This window comes from Ochotona curzoniae, unplaced genomic scaffold (assembly GCF_017591425.1).
Source record: "Ochotona curzoniae isolate NIBS_2020 unplaced genomic scaffold, NIBS_Ocur_1.0 contig_883, whole genome shotgun sequence".
NCBI lineage: Eukaryota > Metazoa > Chordata > Mammalia > Lagomorpha > Ochotonidae > Ochotona > Ochotona curzoniae.
In genome coordinates this window covers 63,092,627-63,107,654 of record NW_024466599.1, presented here as the reverse complement: position 1 = coordinate 63,107,654, position 15,028 = coordinate 63,092,627, and the positions used below count along the sequence as shown (strand labels likewise).

The window sequence follows — 15,028 nt, the reverse complement described above, 5'->3', positions numbered from 1 at the left end:
GGACAAGCCCTCCTGGTTTCCATTGTGGGAAGCAGGCTCTACCCTATACCTGGATGCAGAAGAAGGTGGGGGTCACACAGGAAGAGGACTCAGAGCTGGACATCTCAAATCATCAGTTGATACAGTGTAAGAAACTAAGGATCCAGGACATCTAGATGGGGCAGGAGGGACTGGCACCAAGGACAGCAAGAGCCAACCGGGACTCTTCCCTCTGGGGCAGAGGAAAGGGCATACACAGTTTCAGAGGGAGGGAGTGATGAGAAACTGCTCCTTCCTGCCGTGGCAGTGGGACAGCAGAAAAGGGGGCAAGACCACCAGGACAGAGGGACACGACTTTTCACTCGCGGCACCTCGTAGCATCACAACTGACGCTTCCAGGTCTTCCGTGGTTGCAGCCTTTATTTGACCTCTCAACAGAGCTTCTAGAGTTACAATATGGAAACCTCTATGAGCAAAATAGATAAACTCCTTGCTGTGGCAAATCCCTGGGAAAGAACAGGATCTTGTAGGACCAGCAGGGTGCGCACAGGCACATGGCAGGGTGGTCAGCTTCGGGGGACGGAGGTGAATATCCGGAGGCCGTGCATTGCCTTGATTTCGTCTTTGAGTGCCTGTGGAGATGGGAGAGTGTCAGGACCTTCTGTACACCGGACGCTGACTGCACACCTGCCCACATGGCTCTGTGCCTAAAGCAGAGCAGACGGTGTCTACTGAGACTATCCAATTTTTCCTTTTGTGGGAAAACCATTTGTTTAAAAAGATTTGTTTATTTATTTTTATTGAAAAGCCAGATTTACAGAGAGAAGGAGATACAGAGAGAAAGAGCTTCCATCTGTTGGTTCATTCCCCAAGTAGCCGGAACAGCTGATGCTGAACCGATCCAAAGCCAGGAGCCAGGAGCTTCTTTCAGGTCTCCCACGCAGGTGCAGGGTCCCAAGGCTTTGGATTGTCCTCCGCTGGTTTTTCAGGCCACAAGCAGGGAGCTGGAAGGGAAGTGGGGCAGCCTGGATATGAACTGGCACCTATATTGGATCCTGGCGCATTCAAGGCAAGGACTTTAGCCATTAGTCTACTGCACCAGACCCTCTTTTTGGAGTAAATATCTAATGTGACTTAAAATTCAAAAGATACAGGGTACTAGTGTTGTGGAGGAGTAAATCAGGCTGATGCCTGGGATATAGTAATCCCATACTAATACTAGTTTTGTGCCCCAGCTGCTTCACTTCCCATCCAGCTCCCTGCTAATGACCCGGAAAGGTAGCAGAGAATGTCCCAAGTCCTTGGGCCCATGCAGCTATGTAGGAGCCTTGGAGGAAGCTCCTGGCTCCTGGCTTTGGACTGGCTTAGCTCTGGCCATGGCATACTTCTGGGAAGTGAACCATGAAAGCTCTCTCTCTCACTGTCCCTTTCTCTTTCTCTGTAACTTTGCCTTTCAAGTAAATAAATATTGTGGGTTTTTTTTTTTTTTTTTTTGGTGTGTGTGTGTGTGTGTGTGTTTAATGAAATAGTATAAAAAGGCCTGCAGGGAGGTCTCCCCATGCCTCTCCTCCATGTTCCCTGTTCCCACTCCCATCTTCAGGGACCGCTGCAGTTAGTCCGTTGTGAATCAATATAAAAATGCCTCTCACTAACATATAGGCATACTCCAGCCTCCTGTCTTTAAGCAACACGGATGGCGAGTGTCTCAAACACACTGCTGGAATAATGTCAGTGGGAGGTGGCTGGGGCCATGTCCCCCACTGAGGAGAGAAACCCTGTTTCCAATGGGAGAAAAACGATGCCAGCACACAGAAGCTGAAGGTTAAAGACCTCGAGTCTGGTTGTGCCAGAAACCAAATGACTGCATTCCATGGGCCCATTCATTCCCAGGGTTTGCTCAGGCTAGTTGAACTTTGAACTCTGTCACACCCACAAGCCCAACACATGCTCAGTTTACAGGCTCAGAAGGAAGGATCCTTAGACATTCCACGCCTAGCTCCTTATTTTATTAAAAGCCAAAAAAAAAAGTCTACCCTTGTCCAAAGCCCACAGAACCAAGATCTGAGCTCAGGTATTCTGAGATGGCTGCCCTACCTTCAACTGAGTTCCTGTGTGGACCCGTCTGACCTGTACTGCGCCCTGCTCTCTGCACTCAAGAGTGGATCTCCCTTTACTGCTGCCCAGGGAGCACACGCTCTGGGGTCACCTGAGCACAGGCAGCCTCCCCAGCCAGGTGGGGGCCTGGGCACGGGGGATCCCCAGGCTCTGCCTCCTTGGGCCAAGCACGTGGCCCTTCCCAGTGTCTTCCCCTGGCCGCTCCCAGGGCTGCCCAGCCACAGCACAGTAACTCCTGAGACACCACCTGGGTTGCTTCACAGATGAACAAACTGAGGCCCTGGTTGGGTAGGTTGGGCAAGTGGACTGGCCAACATCTCAAGGGCAGGAAGGTGTAGGATAAATACTGTTCGCATCAGCTGTGCCCATAACAATGTGTTAGGGACATAGAGGAAAAGTCACAGCAGAAAGACGGAAGTAACACAAGCTCACAAAAGAGCAGAGTCCAGGCCTGCTGTGGTGTAGGCGAAGCCACCACTCTGCAGCCGGTCCCAGCAAGGGTTGAACAGCAAGGCACTTTGTCATCCGGCTCAGGCAGCAAGGTGAGGAAGAAGGTCTACAGTTCCCCCAGGGACCCAGCCTTGAGTCAGGTGCATATGGGGAAGACCTAGGCAGATCACACAGGAGATGGTAAAGCTTGCAGACAACCAGGGCACCCAGGGATAAGCTCTATGCAGGGGATAAGCATAGCTTTGGTGTCAGAAGGGGCAGAGAGCAAGGCCCCGACAGCCTGTACCTCGGGGGAATCTGCCAGTGGAGAAATCAAGGCTCAGAACCCACCTCACCCAACTTGGTGCTCACACAGCCCCCTCATCTACACCTGCTGGCAGCTCCCTGGGGCCTGGCCCAAAGCAAGGATGAGGCTGGGGAAGCCGTGGTTGTGCAGGGGCTGAGGCAAATCCAAGGGCCCCAGGAAGTCCTCTCTGGCAGATGGAGCCTCCCACCAGCAGGGGGCGCTCCTCTCTCAGGGACACAAGAATGGATTCCAGCACTAGATATTGTCAGGCAGGTCCTTAGGACGCCCTAGTCCTGATTCTAGGGGCCATGATGAGCCCCTAGTCACAAGGGTGACCTGGCAAGATCAAGGAGGAAAGTGTCACCATGGCCCATGCCTCGTCCCCACAACCTGAAAGTCTGATGCATCTGCTGAGGCCACCGGATTCCCCCACTCATCCCGCTCCTGACAAACTCTGAGAAAGTATTGGGGCTGGGAGCAGACCCTAAGCAGGAGAAAAGTTCAGCCACATCCCAAAGGGCAAAGGGGTTCCAGGACACGCAGGGTGGGTGTGGAAGTATCCAGGATGTGAGGTGGAGGGTGTGCTGCAGGGGAGGGACAGGTAGCGCTTGGGCTGGTGCAGTAGCTTGGAGCAGGGGAAAGGCTGACGCTGAGAGAGCAGCAGGTGGTGGGCGGCCAGGAGGAAGGCAGGTAGCAGAGGGCAGGGGTCCTGGAACAGCAGCTGCCAGGGATACCTGAACTCCACAGAGCAGGGCAGAGTCGTGTGAAGGGTGTGCAGGTGATGTCAAATGCACCTGCCACAGAAGGGTGAGGCTGGACGCAGGCCCAGAGTCAAGGTTGTACAAACTCCAACTGAAGCAAGCATGGACCCTGGCCTGCTTACACGTCATGTCCTGGGCGAGCTGGAGCCAGGTTCAACTGCACCACGTCTCAAGGTGTCCACCCACCAGGCCACCTTGCCCTCAAACCTTCCCCTCTTTGCTCAAGGGCCACCTTGTAGCACTGCCTGTTTATAAATCCTCTTCTGTACGTGACAGTAATGGAAAACATCAACAGCATCACACTGGAAATGCCAACTGCCCCCTGGGTGGCTTGGGTCATAACTGGGATACAGGGCCCATCTGCCCCCACTTGGATCCCACGAGGGTGGGAGCGTGTGGCCGGCTCTGCTCAGCAGGCCCGTGGCTGGACACTGACCTGATTCACCATCTGGTGCTGCTGGACGGTTCTCTTCTCCTTGAACTCTTCTGACTCGATTTTGATCTCATACATCGCCCCGCAACCCCCTAAAAATGAAACACATGTCACAAGCATTTCTGTGACCAAGTCCCAGCATCCCCTACCCAGAGATGCTCCAGGAAGGAAAGCTGCCGAGAGGCCGGGCTAAGGTCCCCGCTGCCAATCTGGCCCGGGCAGGAAATCGGACTCTCTCCCTCTCCTCCGTCTGCCTCTCAAATTTATAACAAATATGATATTTTTAAGAATCACCTCCAGGTTACTTATAATATATGATGCAAGTGTCACAAAAACAGCTGTAGTGCTTAGGAAATAATGATGAGAAAACCAAAATCTATATGTCAAGCATAGAGACAGGCTTTATGGATTTGTTCCCAAGTTCAGGTTGGGTGGGCCATGCATAGGTGGGGTTAATGGTGTCCCATTTTCTTGGAAAATAAACAGCATGAAAGAGGAAGAGGACTGGACTCCAGAGTTGCACCTTCCAAAGCAGCAGCATCAGAGCTTTTAAATGGGCAAAAATACACTTATATTTGATTTGACAATGTGTGTGTAATTCAAGCCACCAGGAAAGCAAGCTCACGGCCCCAGGGCTCTCTGGCGCCCCCTGCCCGCAGCGCAGCATCCTGCACTTCATCCCCAGCTGGCCGGAGCAAAGCCCTGATGGCAGACTCCCTTGCCCAAACTCCAGCTCCTTGTGGCTGCAGCTGGCACCGATGCTGCCAGGAGAGGTCAGAAGACATTGCTCCCATGCTGGGCACGTACAGCTACTGCTGGAGAAATGTCCTCTGCCCAGCAGGCTAGCGTCAGATCCCAGCTCTGCCCTGGGCCCGGGGTAGGAACAGGGCTGGGGCTGCAGGGTCCCTGCACAGCCCCCTTCAGGGTACCCTTCCCAAAGTGGATCTTTCCATCAATTCATGTCCCATTATTTCCAGAATAAAACCTACTTTCTCAGTGTCCTCCTGGATCTTTACAAATGCCACACTCTTGGTGAGCATCTGTGGTGCTGCCAAGGTGGGGAGCGGTTCAGGTCCCCGCCTATCAGCTGCCGCAGCCCATGAGGGCTTGGATAAAGGGCCTATCTCCCCCAGCCTGGCCCAGCCTGTGCCATCATCGGCTACGAGAGTGAGGCGAGGTCAGGCTGGGGCTGGTAACTCGGCTCAGGACAGAGTCCACGTGGAGCCCTGGGTGGCGTCTATGGCCTCCTTCCCAGAGCAGTGTAGGTCAGCTGCCTGTCTGGGTCTAGTTCCTCCCAAGGACAGGAGGCAGTTGGACAAACCCTTCCTAGGGCGCAGTGCAACTCTGATATCCTAGGGTGTCAGGAGGGTATGTGGGGAGGGATTAGGGGAGGTCCCACCTCACAGTCAATTGTATGGCCGCAGACCTGAACCCTGGGGTGGCTGAGCCAGGCCAGGCAGAGAGCCTGGAGTCCTCCCAGTCGGACCTCAACCCAGTTCCCCAGAAGCCGTTGAAGTCCTCCTCAGGCCAGAGGGAAACCGTCTAGGGAAGCCCTTCCTCCAGGCCCTGAGGGCAGAGCAGAGAGAAAGCCTTACCAGAGATGTCTGTGACTTGGATCACTGTAGCTCGAGGAAACTTGTCTTTGAGAATCTGGGTCACTTTGAGTTCCCCCTCGGTCTGGGAGGCCAATGTGCGCCGGACACAGCCAAGAGGAAACTGCTGGAGAAGAGAGCAGAGCGTCACAGCCAACCTCCCCCAGGGGAGATACACAGAGCAGGCTCCTGGGCCCTCACCAGTGCAGCCAGGGACCACATCCAGGCGGCTGGGGGCAAGGCAAGCTCTCCAGGCCACAGAACAGATTTTGGGGAGCAGGAGGCAGGGGTGATTCCTGTAAAGCACTCCCTCCAAGTCTGGAAACGATGAGGCCCCCAAATGATTCAGCAGCCATCTGATTGCTCACTGCTAGGCCCTATTGCAGGAGGGCTGAGCTACTGGGCCCAGAGCTGGAGCCCTCTGTTAGCTGCAGAGCCATGAAGGACGCAATCTCACCCTTCCTGGAATGAACAGGATGCACATCCCCAGCCCTGGCCTTCCCACAGGGGTGGAGGCACAATTCCATCACTGGACCCCAACAGGGACACCATTAGCTCACTCACTGTCACCAACACCTACAGCTCCACCCCCTCTATGGTAGCAGGGCATCCGTGCCTCTGATGAAACAGGTGTCAACCCTTAGGGGTGAAGCAACAGAAAACCAGGTTGGCAGTCACACAGCCAGGTCTAGCATATGCTGGAATGGGTGGTGAGCCAGGGGCAGGCCAGGCCTCGAACCCTGTATAAGACAGGTGAGCTTCCAGGAGAGCAGGATGAAGCTCCTGGCTCCTGGTTTCACCCCGACCCAGCCCCAGCTGTTTTGAAAGTGAACCAGGGGATGGGAGATCTCCTTTTCTCTCTCTGTTTCTCCTTATCACTCTACTTTTCACATCAACAACAACAATAATAAAGGACAGGTGAGGTGACCTCAGGTGATGTAGCCCAGGTTCTTGGCAGCAAACTAAGCTACAGAACACAGCGCCCTGCAAGAGGCATCATGAGGGAAGACATGCCAGGCACTGGCCCCTGGCTGGGCATGGGTGCTGGCTGACCCCAGAGCTGTCCACCCACTGGCCTGGCCTGACGGCACACAGTGCCATCACATGGCTGTTGAAAGCAACCTGTGTGCTGGCCTTCTCCCCACCAGGCAGAAGGGTGAAGACTGGGGGTACCCTGTAACAGAGGTGACCCTAGGGCAGCCCCTCGCGATGCGACAGGAATGCAGGAGCAGAGAAGGGCCTGGGCAAGAGAGACCCTGCTAGGCACAGGACGATGTCCGAGGTAGGAGAAAAGACCGAGGTAGGAGGTACAGCTGGTCGGAAACCTGACACTGTAAGCCTGGGTAGGACCACTGGGAGAAGGGATGGGGATGTGAAGAACGGTGGAGCTGTTGTAAGAATAGAGACATGGTGAGGCCAGAGTGAAGGAAGGCAGGCACCAGGGGCAGGTGGGGGGCTAGCCTGTGTCCCACTTAGGAGGACTTGCGTTCTGTTCCTGGCCCTGGCTCCCAACTTCAGCGTTCCTGCTAACACAGAGCCTAGGAGGCAGCAGTGGAGGCCCAGTGATGGGTATATGCCACCCACGCGGCAGGCCTGGACTGCGTTCCTGGCTTTTAACTTAGTCCAGTCTGGGCCATGACCCGCATTCTGGCAGTGGGGGTGGAGGGTGGTGAGTCAGCAGATCAGAGCCGTCTCTGTTTTAAAAACAACTTGAACCAGCAGCGGGAAAGCACAGAAGTGGATGAGCTGAGAGGTAAGGCATCCCTATCGGGGACAGGGGGTCAGGTGAGCGCGTGGCCAAAGCCCTCTGCTGGGCCCTCCCCCCCCACGAGGGTCCCGGTCCGAGCCCGAGCCCCAGCCCCTAGGCAGTCCCAGACACCCCACGCCTCCTCTGGGAGCCGCGACCCTGCATCCCCGGCTCTCGTGTCCCCGGAGCCCCCACCTCCGGAGCGCCCCCAGATGGCGCCGGGGCCCCACAGGCTGCCAAGCAGAACAACTGAAGGAATGAATGAATGAGGGACGGGGCGGGGGGCATGGAGAAGCAAGCAAGGCAGTCCGGTCCTCGAGCCCTTGCAGCGGCCGGCCCTGCCGCCCCGCCGCAGCTCCCACCCGGGAGCAGCACTCCGGTCCCGCCCGCGCTCACCCCGCGGATAACGCGGAGCAGACGCGTTGCCACGGCCGGGCCCCACGCCGCCATGCCCGGCTGACGCCGCCTGCCGCCGGAGGTCGCCGAGGTCACCCGGGAAGGCGCAGATCGCGGAGTGCGGCGGGAGCGAGCGAGGTCGCCCCCTGCTGCCCGGAGGCCGCTGCACCTGCCAGCCTCAGCGCCCCGCCCGCTGGGCGCCTGGGTCCAGGACCCGGTCCTCCAGCACCGGTCAGAACGTCCCTCCGTTGCCACCTAGAATCCCTGCAAGGTTCTGGGCCCGGGAGCCCGCCTCTCCGTATCTCAGTACCTTGAGTGCCCTTGGAAGAGTCTCCTTTCCTCTCCCGGGGCATGCAGCCCAGCTTCCAAACCGAGGGTTTTGGGGATCCCTCGACCTGAGGAGTCCAAACGAAAAAGCGGGCTGGGACGCTTTGCGAGGTGGGTCCCGGGGCGCGGGTAGTAGAGGTAAGAGGTTCCTCCTGCGGATTTTCCTTTTGACGATGCAATGGCAGGAGTGAGGGGACAGGAGAGGAGTTAAAGGAGATACAGGATGCGGCTCAGCAGGGGCCCGGGGGCGGGGAGCTGCAATGGAAGCCTGCGTCCTCAGGGGATAGTCAGGGCTGAAGTCCTGCCTAGCCCTCTCTCCAGTGTTCAGGATTTTTGCCATTGCTTTCTGGGTGTGTAATCAACACTTTGAGCCTTGGGTTTGCCTGCTTTGGACCTGCTTCTTTAAAGGGAGTGGCCACCGGAGCAAGCTAAAACTGTATCCCATATAGGTGCTATTTGCGTCCTGGCTGCTCCACTTCTGTTCCGGCTCCTTGCTAATGCACTTGAACTCACCTGGAGACAGAAAAGCAGCTCCTGGCTTCAACTTGGCCCAGCCATGGCCATCTCTTTGCGATCTCTGTTACTTTCACATAAATGAAACTTTCAAAACAAAACAAAACAAAACAAAAAGTGACCAGAAACGTTCATTCACCCTAGTACTAGTTGAATTACCTTTAAAAATACTTTATTTATTTTTATTGGAAAGGCAGATATACAGAAAGGATACACAGGAAGATTCTCCATCCACTAATTCACTCCCCAAGTGGCTCCAACGGCCAGAGTTGAGTTGATCTTAAGCCAGGAGTTTCTTCCAGGTCTCCCATGTGGGCGCAGGCTTTGGGCCATCCTCGAATACCTTCCCAGGACACAAGCAGGGAGCTGGAGGGGAAGTGCAGCAGCTGGGACAAGAACTAGTGTCTGTATGGGATGCTGGCGCTTGGATGTGAAGGATTAGTCAGTTCAGCCAAGGGGCTGGCCCTAACTGAATGACTATATTCTAGTTTTGTTAATTTCTCCTTTGGATTATTGCTCACAGCCACTCATGTTTTCTGATAACTGCCTTAAAAGACGTGTTTGCGGGGCCAGCATTGTAGCTCACAAGGGCTAAGCTCTTACCCAAGGCTGGCCTGGTCCTCCTTGGGCCCCTGCGCCCATGTGGGAGAACTGGCAGAAGTTCCCAGGTTTGTGGTTTTTGTCTGGTCCTGCTCTGGCGGTTATGGTCAACCAGTAGGTGGAAGATCTTCCTGGATCTTCCTCTCATGTAAATAAAAAGTAGTTTTATATGGTTAAAGGTAATTTGCCTTTACATTTTCTTCCCTGATATCAACTACAAAAATAAATACCCCTAAATATTTTTTCCAGGGCTGTAGTGGTAAACCGCTCCTTTATCATTCAGATTGCATGGTTGGGAGGAGGTGGGGTGGGGATGACGTAGACTCATCTCTGGCTGCAGGAATTGGGCCCATGACCCAGGTGTGACCAGATGGGCTGTGGTTTAGTGTCAGAAGTGACCTTTGTCAGCTGTGCTGCCACAGACCATCTTCACAACTTGTGGACAGAGCTGCTTTGTACATGAAGCAGACAGAGGAAAGGAATGCCAGGAAGAGAGAAATGCTTGACAGGTTTATGCAACCGGCAGTCCTGGCACTGAACACTGAGCCTGCATGCTCAACTCACAGATCTGCGCTTGCAGAACCCTCTTCCCTTGGTTCACGCTGGCACTTGGGCTGACCTCCATCCTTCCTCCCCAACCTCTCGGGTAACACCTACCACATCCACTGTTACTCTGAATTACAGTACACACACACACACACACACACACACACACCCCTACCTATTTCCACAGCTGTCAGAGCTGAATGGATTGCAAACATCTATTACTTACAATCCTTTGGATTCCCCCTCACCTACAGGCAAAAACTCAAGTTCTTTGGTACAAGCTAACCACTACCTCTCCAAATGATGCCCACCTGCCAGTAATACTGACCTACCTCTACAAACTATGAAGTGACACAATCACACATGCTTTAAAAAACTGTTTATTGGGCCCGGCGCGGTGGCGCAGTGGTTAAGGTCCTCGCCTTGCATGCCCGGGATCCCATATGGGCGCCGGTTCTAATCCCGGCAGCCCCGCTTCCCTTCCAGCTCCCTGCCTGTGGCCTGGGAAAGCAGTCGAGGACGGCCCAAAGCTTTGGGAACCTGCACCCGCGTGGGAGACCTGGAAGAGTCTCCTGGCCTCGGATTGGCACAGTATCGGCCGTTGCGCTCACTTGGGGAGTGAATCATCGGACGGAAGATCTTCCTCTCTGTCTCTCCTCTCTGTATATCTGCCTTAAAAAAAAAAAAAACTGTTTATTTATCTAAGCAGAACACTCCTACCTGCCAGTTCACTCCTCAAATGCCTCCAGCAGCTGGGGTTGCAGTGGGCAAGCAGGAAGCTGGCAATGCAATCCAGGTTTCTCACGTGGGAGGCAGGAACCAAAAACATAGGCCATCAATGCTGTCTCCCATTGGTGGAAGACTGGAATCAGGAACTGAAGCCAGGGGCCCAGTGTGGCGGCCTAATGGCTAAAGTACTTGCATTGAACGTGCCAGGATCCAATATGGGAGCCAGTTCTAATGCCGGCAGCTCCACTTCCCTTCCAGTTCTCTGCTTGTGACCTGGGAAAGCAGTCGAGGTTGGCCCAAAGCCTTGGGACCCTGCACATGGGAGACCTGGAAGAGGCTCCTGGCTCCTGGTTCAGATCAGCACAGCTGCAGCTGTTGTGGTCACTTGGGGAGTGAATCATCAGAAGGAAAATGTTCCTCTCTGTCTCTCCTCCTCTCTCTAGCCAGGAACTGTACCGTTACAAAATGTGGGTGTCCCTCCAAGCATCCAGAGTCCCTACAGTGGGTTTGCATGTTCTCAGACAAGAGCTACCCGACCACCACCGCACAGGGAGCTTGCAGCCCCATACTTGCAGTAGCTGAAGCTACCACCTGTGAAGCAGGCATCCTAGTTCAAGTCCCAAATGCTTCACTTCGAGCCAGCTCCCTGCTAATGCACCTGAGAAAGCATTAGAAGATGGCCCAAGTACTTTGGCCCTGCCACCCGTGTGGGGGATCTGGATAAAATTCTAGGTTCCTGGCTTTGACCTGACCAGCCCTGGCTGTCTTGGCCATTTGGAAAGTGAACTAGCAGATGGAAGATCATTTTCTTTGTCATCACCTTTCGAACAATCAAATGAACACAAAACTCTAGGCATCAGTGCCAACAGCCCAGCACAGCATGGACAGAAGTGCACACTGTATTCCCAAGTACGTGACAGAGGTTCACAAAGCCAGCCTCACACGTCTGAATCCCAGCTTTTGCAAGACTTGCAACACGACTTCACCAGTCTTGGGATCCAAATGAGTTCCAATGTTAACATCTGAAATGTGATTTGACAGAAGCAAATAAAACACATTATTAGAAAAAATAACCAACTACTAAAAGTGAAGTCTTCAGTCTCAGAAATGGGTCAATTTTGTATTTTACTATTTCGCCGTGAACTCGATTCTCCTATCTTCACTCCCATGCCCACTCGTTTTCACGTGACACATCTGACCCCGCGGCGCCAAACTCTGAAGGTAGCTTCTCTTAGATGCACCTCTCTTTTTACTTCATTGAGATGAATTTTAATTATGTAGTCTGTTTTCATACATTTTTAAAATGTTTATTTTTATTTGAAAGACAGATTTATAGGGAGGAAAGATCTTCCACCTGCTGGTTCACTCCCCAAATGGCCACAACAGCTAGAGTTGCGATGACCCAAAGCCAGGAGCTTTTTCCAAGTCTTCCCCATGGGTGCAGTGCTCCAAGGCTTTGGGCCATCCTGGATTGCTTTCCCGGGCCACAAGCAGGAAGCTGGATGGGAAGCAGAGCAGCTGGGACACAAACCAGTTCTCATATAGGATGCTGGCTTGAGGGGGAGAAACAGCCTATCCAGCCCCAGTTTATTTTAATTTCATAATCCTCTACTACTCTGGACCATGCCTTGTGTTTGCCACCTGCTTTTTTCTGAGCTTTTGTGACCTGGTTTAAAATTCTACCAAAAAAATTCCTGTACTGTGGCCACTTCACCAGGTTTCTGTAAGATACAATGAGATTACCTACTGAAGAATTTCACTTTAAAAAGTTAAGTTCCCCTTAGGAATTGATACTCAAAGTGCCAGCTGGCCGTAAGGTAAGAAGCTTGGTCAGAATCTAAGCTAGTGACCTACCTGCTTGAGTGGGCATACTGGGCTACACCAGTGCACTGTCACATATATTCTTTGATGGAGAACAGAAGGCCCACCCAACAACACAGCCATCTAGCTTCTGGCCTCGCTCTTTTACAAACAAGTTTGCTGCATACCCCCAAGGAAAGTAGAGACCTTCCCTCAATTCTTGCAACAAGGACAGAGGTGTATGACCTAGCACCTGCTAATAAAGAGGTATGTGTGTAACTGACCAGACACACCAAAGGTGTTGTGTAAAATCCTTTCCTGTGGACAGTGCCTCATTCTAGTTCTAGGGAGGCAAATCAGCAGACACTGACACCTAGCGGACAAGGGAGGTGGACAATGCAGGCTCTGGCTCCTGAAGGGTTGAAGTCTGTTCCAGCCTGGCATGGTAGCTAAAGGCTAAAGACCTCACCTTGCACGTGCCGGGATCCCATATGGGTGCTGGTTCTAATCCTGGCAGCCACGCTTCCCATCCAGCTCCCTGGGAAAGCAGTCGAGGACGGCCCAAAGCTTTGGGACCCTGCACCTGCGTGGGAGGCCTGGAGGAAGCTCCTGGCTTCGGATTGGCTCAGCTACAGCCATTGCAGCCGCTTGGGGAGTAAATCATCAGACAGAAGATCTTCCCCTCTGCCTCTCCTCTCTGTATAACTTTCCAATAAAAATAGACCTTTAATTTTTAAAAAAGATTTATTTTTATTACAAAGTCAGATATACAGCAAGGAGGAGAGACAGAGAGGAAGAACTTCTGTTCGATGATTCACTCCCCAAGTGAGCAAAACGACCAGTGCCTTGCCAATCCAAAACCAGGAGCCAGGAGCCAGGAACCTCTGGTCTCCCACGTGGGTGCAGGGTCCCAAAGCATTGGGCCGTCCTCGACTGCCTTCCCAGGCCACAAGCAGGGAGCTGGATGGGAAGTGGAGGTGCTGGGATTAGAACCAGCACTCATATGAGATTCCTGCACATGCAAGGTGAGAACTTTAGCTGCTAGGCCATGCTGCCGGGTCCAAAAATAAATAAATCTTAAAAAAATAATCCAGCAGTTCTCCCTTTCAGGGGCAGGTGTTTGGTGACGTGGTTAGGATACTACATAGTACGCCTGCATCCCATGAGTGCCTTGGGTTTAGCTTCTGCCTGCACTTCTGGCTTTCCACTAATTCACCACCTGAGGCAGTAGATGGTGGCTCCAATACTTTGGGTCCCTGGCACCTGTGTCAGAGACCCAGATTTCAAGTTTAAGCTTCTGGGTTCAGCCTAGCTGCTGTGAGCACTTCAGGATTGATCTAGCAAAATGAAAGGTGTCTCTTTCAAAACAAAATTAATTGAAAAATAGCTTTCAGAGTTAACATCTAGCTACTGCAAAAATAATCAAATACCAGCTTACAGAAAATGAGTGTCAATGCCAACTTACTCAGATACATTCATGAAGTTTCTTTCTTTTTAAAGATTTGTTTATTCTTATTGGAAAGGCAGATACACAGAGAGGAAGATCTTCTGTCCGATGGTTCACTTCCCGCTCAGCTACAACAGTTGGAGCTGAGCTGATCCAAAGCCAAGGGCAAGAAACTTCTTCCGGGTCTCTCACATGCGTGCAGGGTCCCAAGGCTTTGGGCTGTCCCTGACTGCTTTCCCAGGTCACAGACAGGGAAGTGGATATGGGAAGCAAGGCTACCAGTATTACAACCGGCGCCCATATGGGATCCTGGCACATTCAAGGCCAGGACTTTAGCCACTACACTATCGTGCCAGGCCCATGAAGTTTCTAATTTTATTTCTATTCAGAACAATCATATAAACAATTCTAGCATCAAATAGACCTAAAGCTTCTGTAATTTCAGCCTCTATAAAAACTACTCAGTGTTTTTCCTACTATAACAAAAAGCTATTGGAGGGGTCCTTTTCTTTCTTTCTTTTTTAAGACTTATGTATTAGGAAGCAAAAGTTACAGAAAGGAAAGACACAGAGAGACCTTCCATCCACTGGTTCACTCCCCAAATGATTGCCAACAGCCCTGGCTGTGCCAATCTGAAGCTGGAAGCAAGGAGCCTCTTTCAGGTCTCCTATGCATGTGGAGAGTTCCAAGGCATTGGGCCATCCTCAGTTGCCCTCCCAGGCCACAAGCAGAGAGCTGGACTGGGAGTAGCCAAGGCCTGAACTGGTGCCCTTATGGGATGCTGGTGCTGCAAGCAGAGGACTATTCTGCTATGCCACCACACTGGCCCCAGTAGGGGCCCTGTTGTAAAGCTATGCTTTAGTAATTGGTTTCAAGATGAAGCAAGTTCATGAGCCTTCCATTTACTCTATTTTATAACCAGAAATGTTCAAAAAACATCAAGATCTGGAGAAGCTGAGTTTTTCTCTGGGATAGACTTAACAATTCATGCGAGATGGTGTCCAAGTGATCTATGATATTTAGTTTATTTAGATCCTTCCCTTTTTGCAAGGGTTTTCTTTAAGAAAAGATATAAATTACTAAGTGATACAGAGGAAATTTTTCCAAATTTAAAATGAACTTAAAATTCATAAATCTTCAAAAATCTCAGATTTCCAAACTTCAATACAAGATTGTGGAGAGGTGATGCTGTGGTACAGCAAGTCAGGCTGCTGCCAGGGATACCAAATCCCACAGTGGATGCCATGGTTAGTTCTGCCACTCCACTGCTCACCTAGCTTCCTGCTATAGTGCCTGAGAAGGCAGAG

At 52.4% G+C, this 15,028-nt stretch overlaps 1 protein-coding gene across 2 annotated transcripts; it reads right to left on the bottom strand.

Moving 5' to 3' along the window:
* Positions 1-381: 381 nt before the first annotated feature.
* Positions 382-7,882, bottom strand: BOLA3 (bolA family member 3). Of its 2 annotated transcripts, none has more exons than XM_040993680.1 (4): positions 7,760-7,882; positions 5,620-5,740; positions 4,028-4,116; positions 382-611 (listed from the first exon to the last, which is right to left on the bottom strand). In XM_040993680.1, the coding sequence occupies exons 1-4, from the start codon at positions 7,811-7,813 to the stop codon at positions 546-548; spliced, it is 330 nt and encodes a 109-aa protein (XP_040849614.1). In that variant the 5' UTR covers positions 7,814-7,882; the 3' UTR covers positions 382-545. The 2 variants fall into 2 exon arrangements, with proteins under 2 accessions (XP_040849614.1, XP_040849613.1); XM_040993679.1 differs by having other exon boundaries at positions 5,620-5,743; positions 7,760-7,881.
* Positions 7,883-15,028: the final 7,146 nt, after the last annotated feature.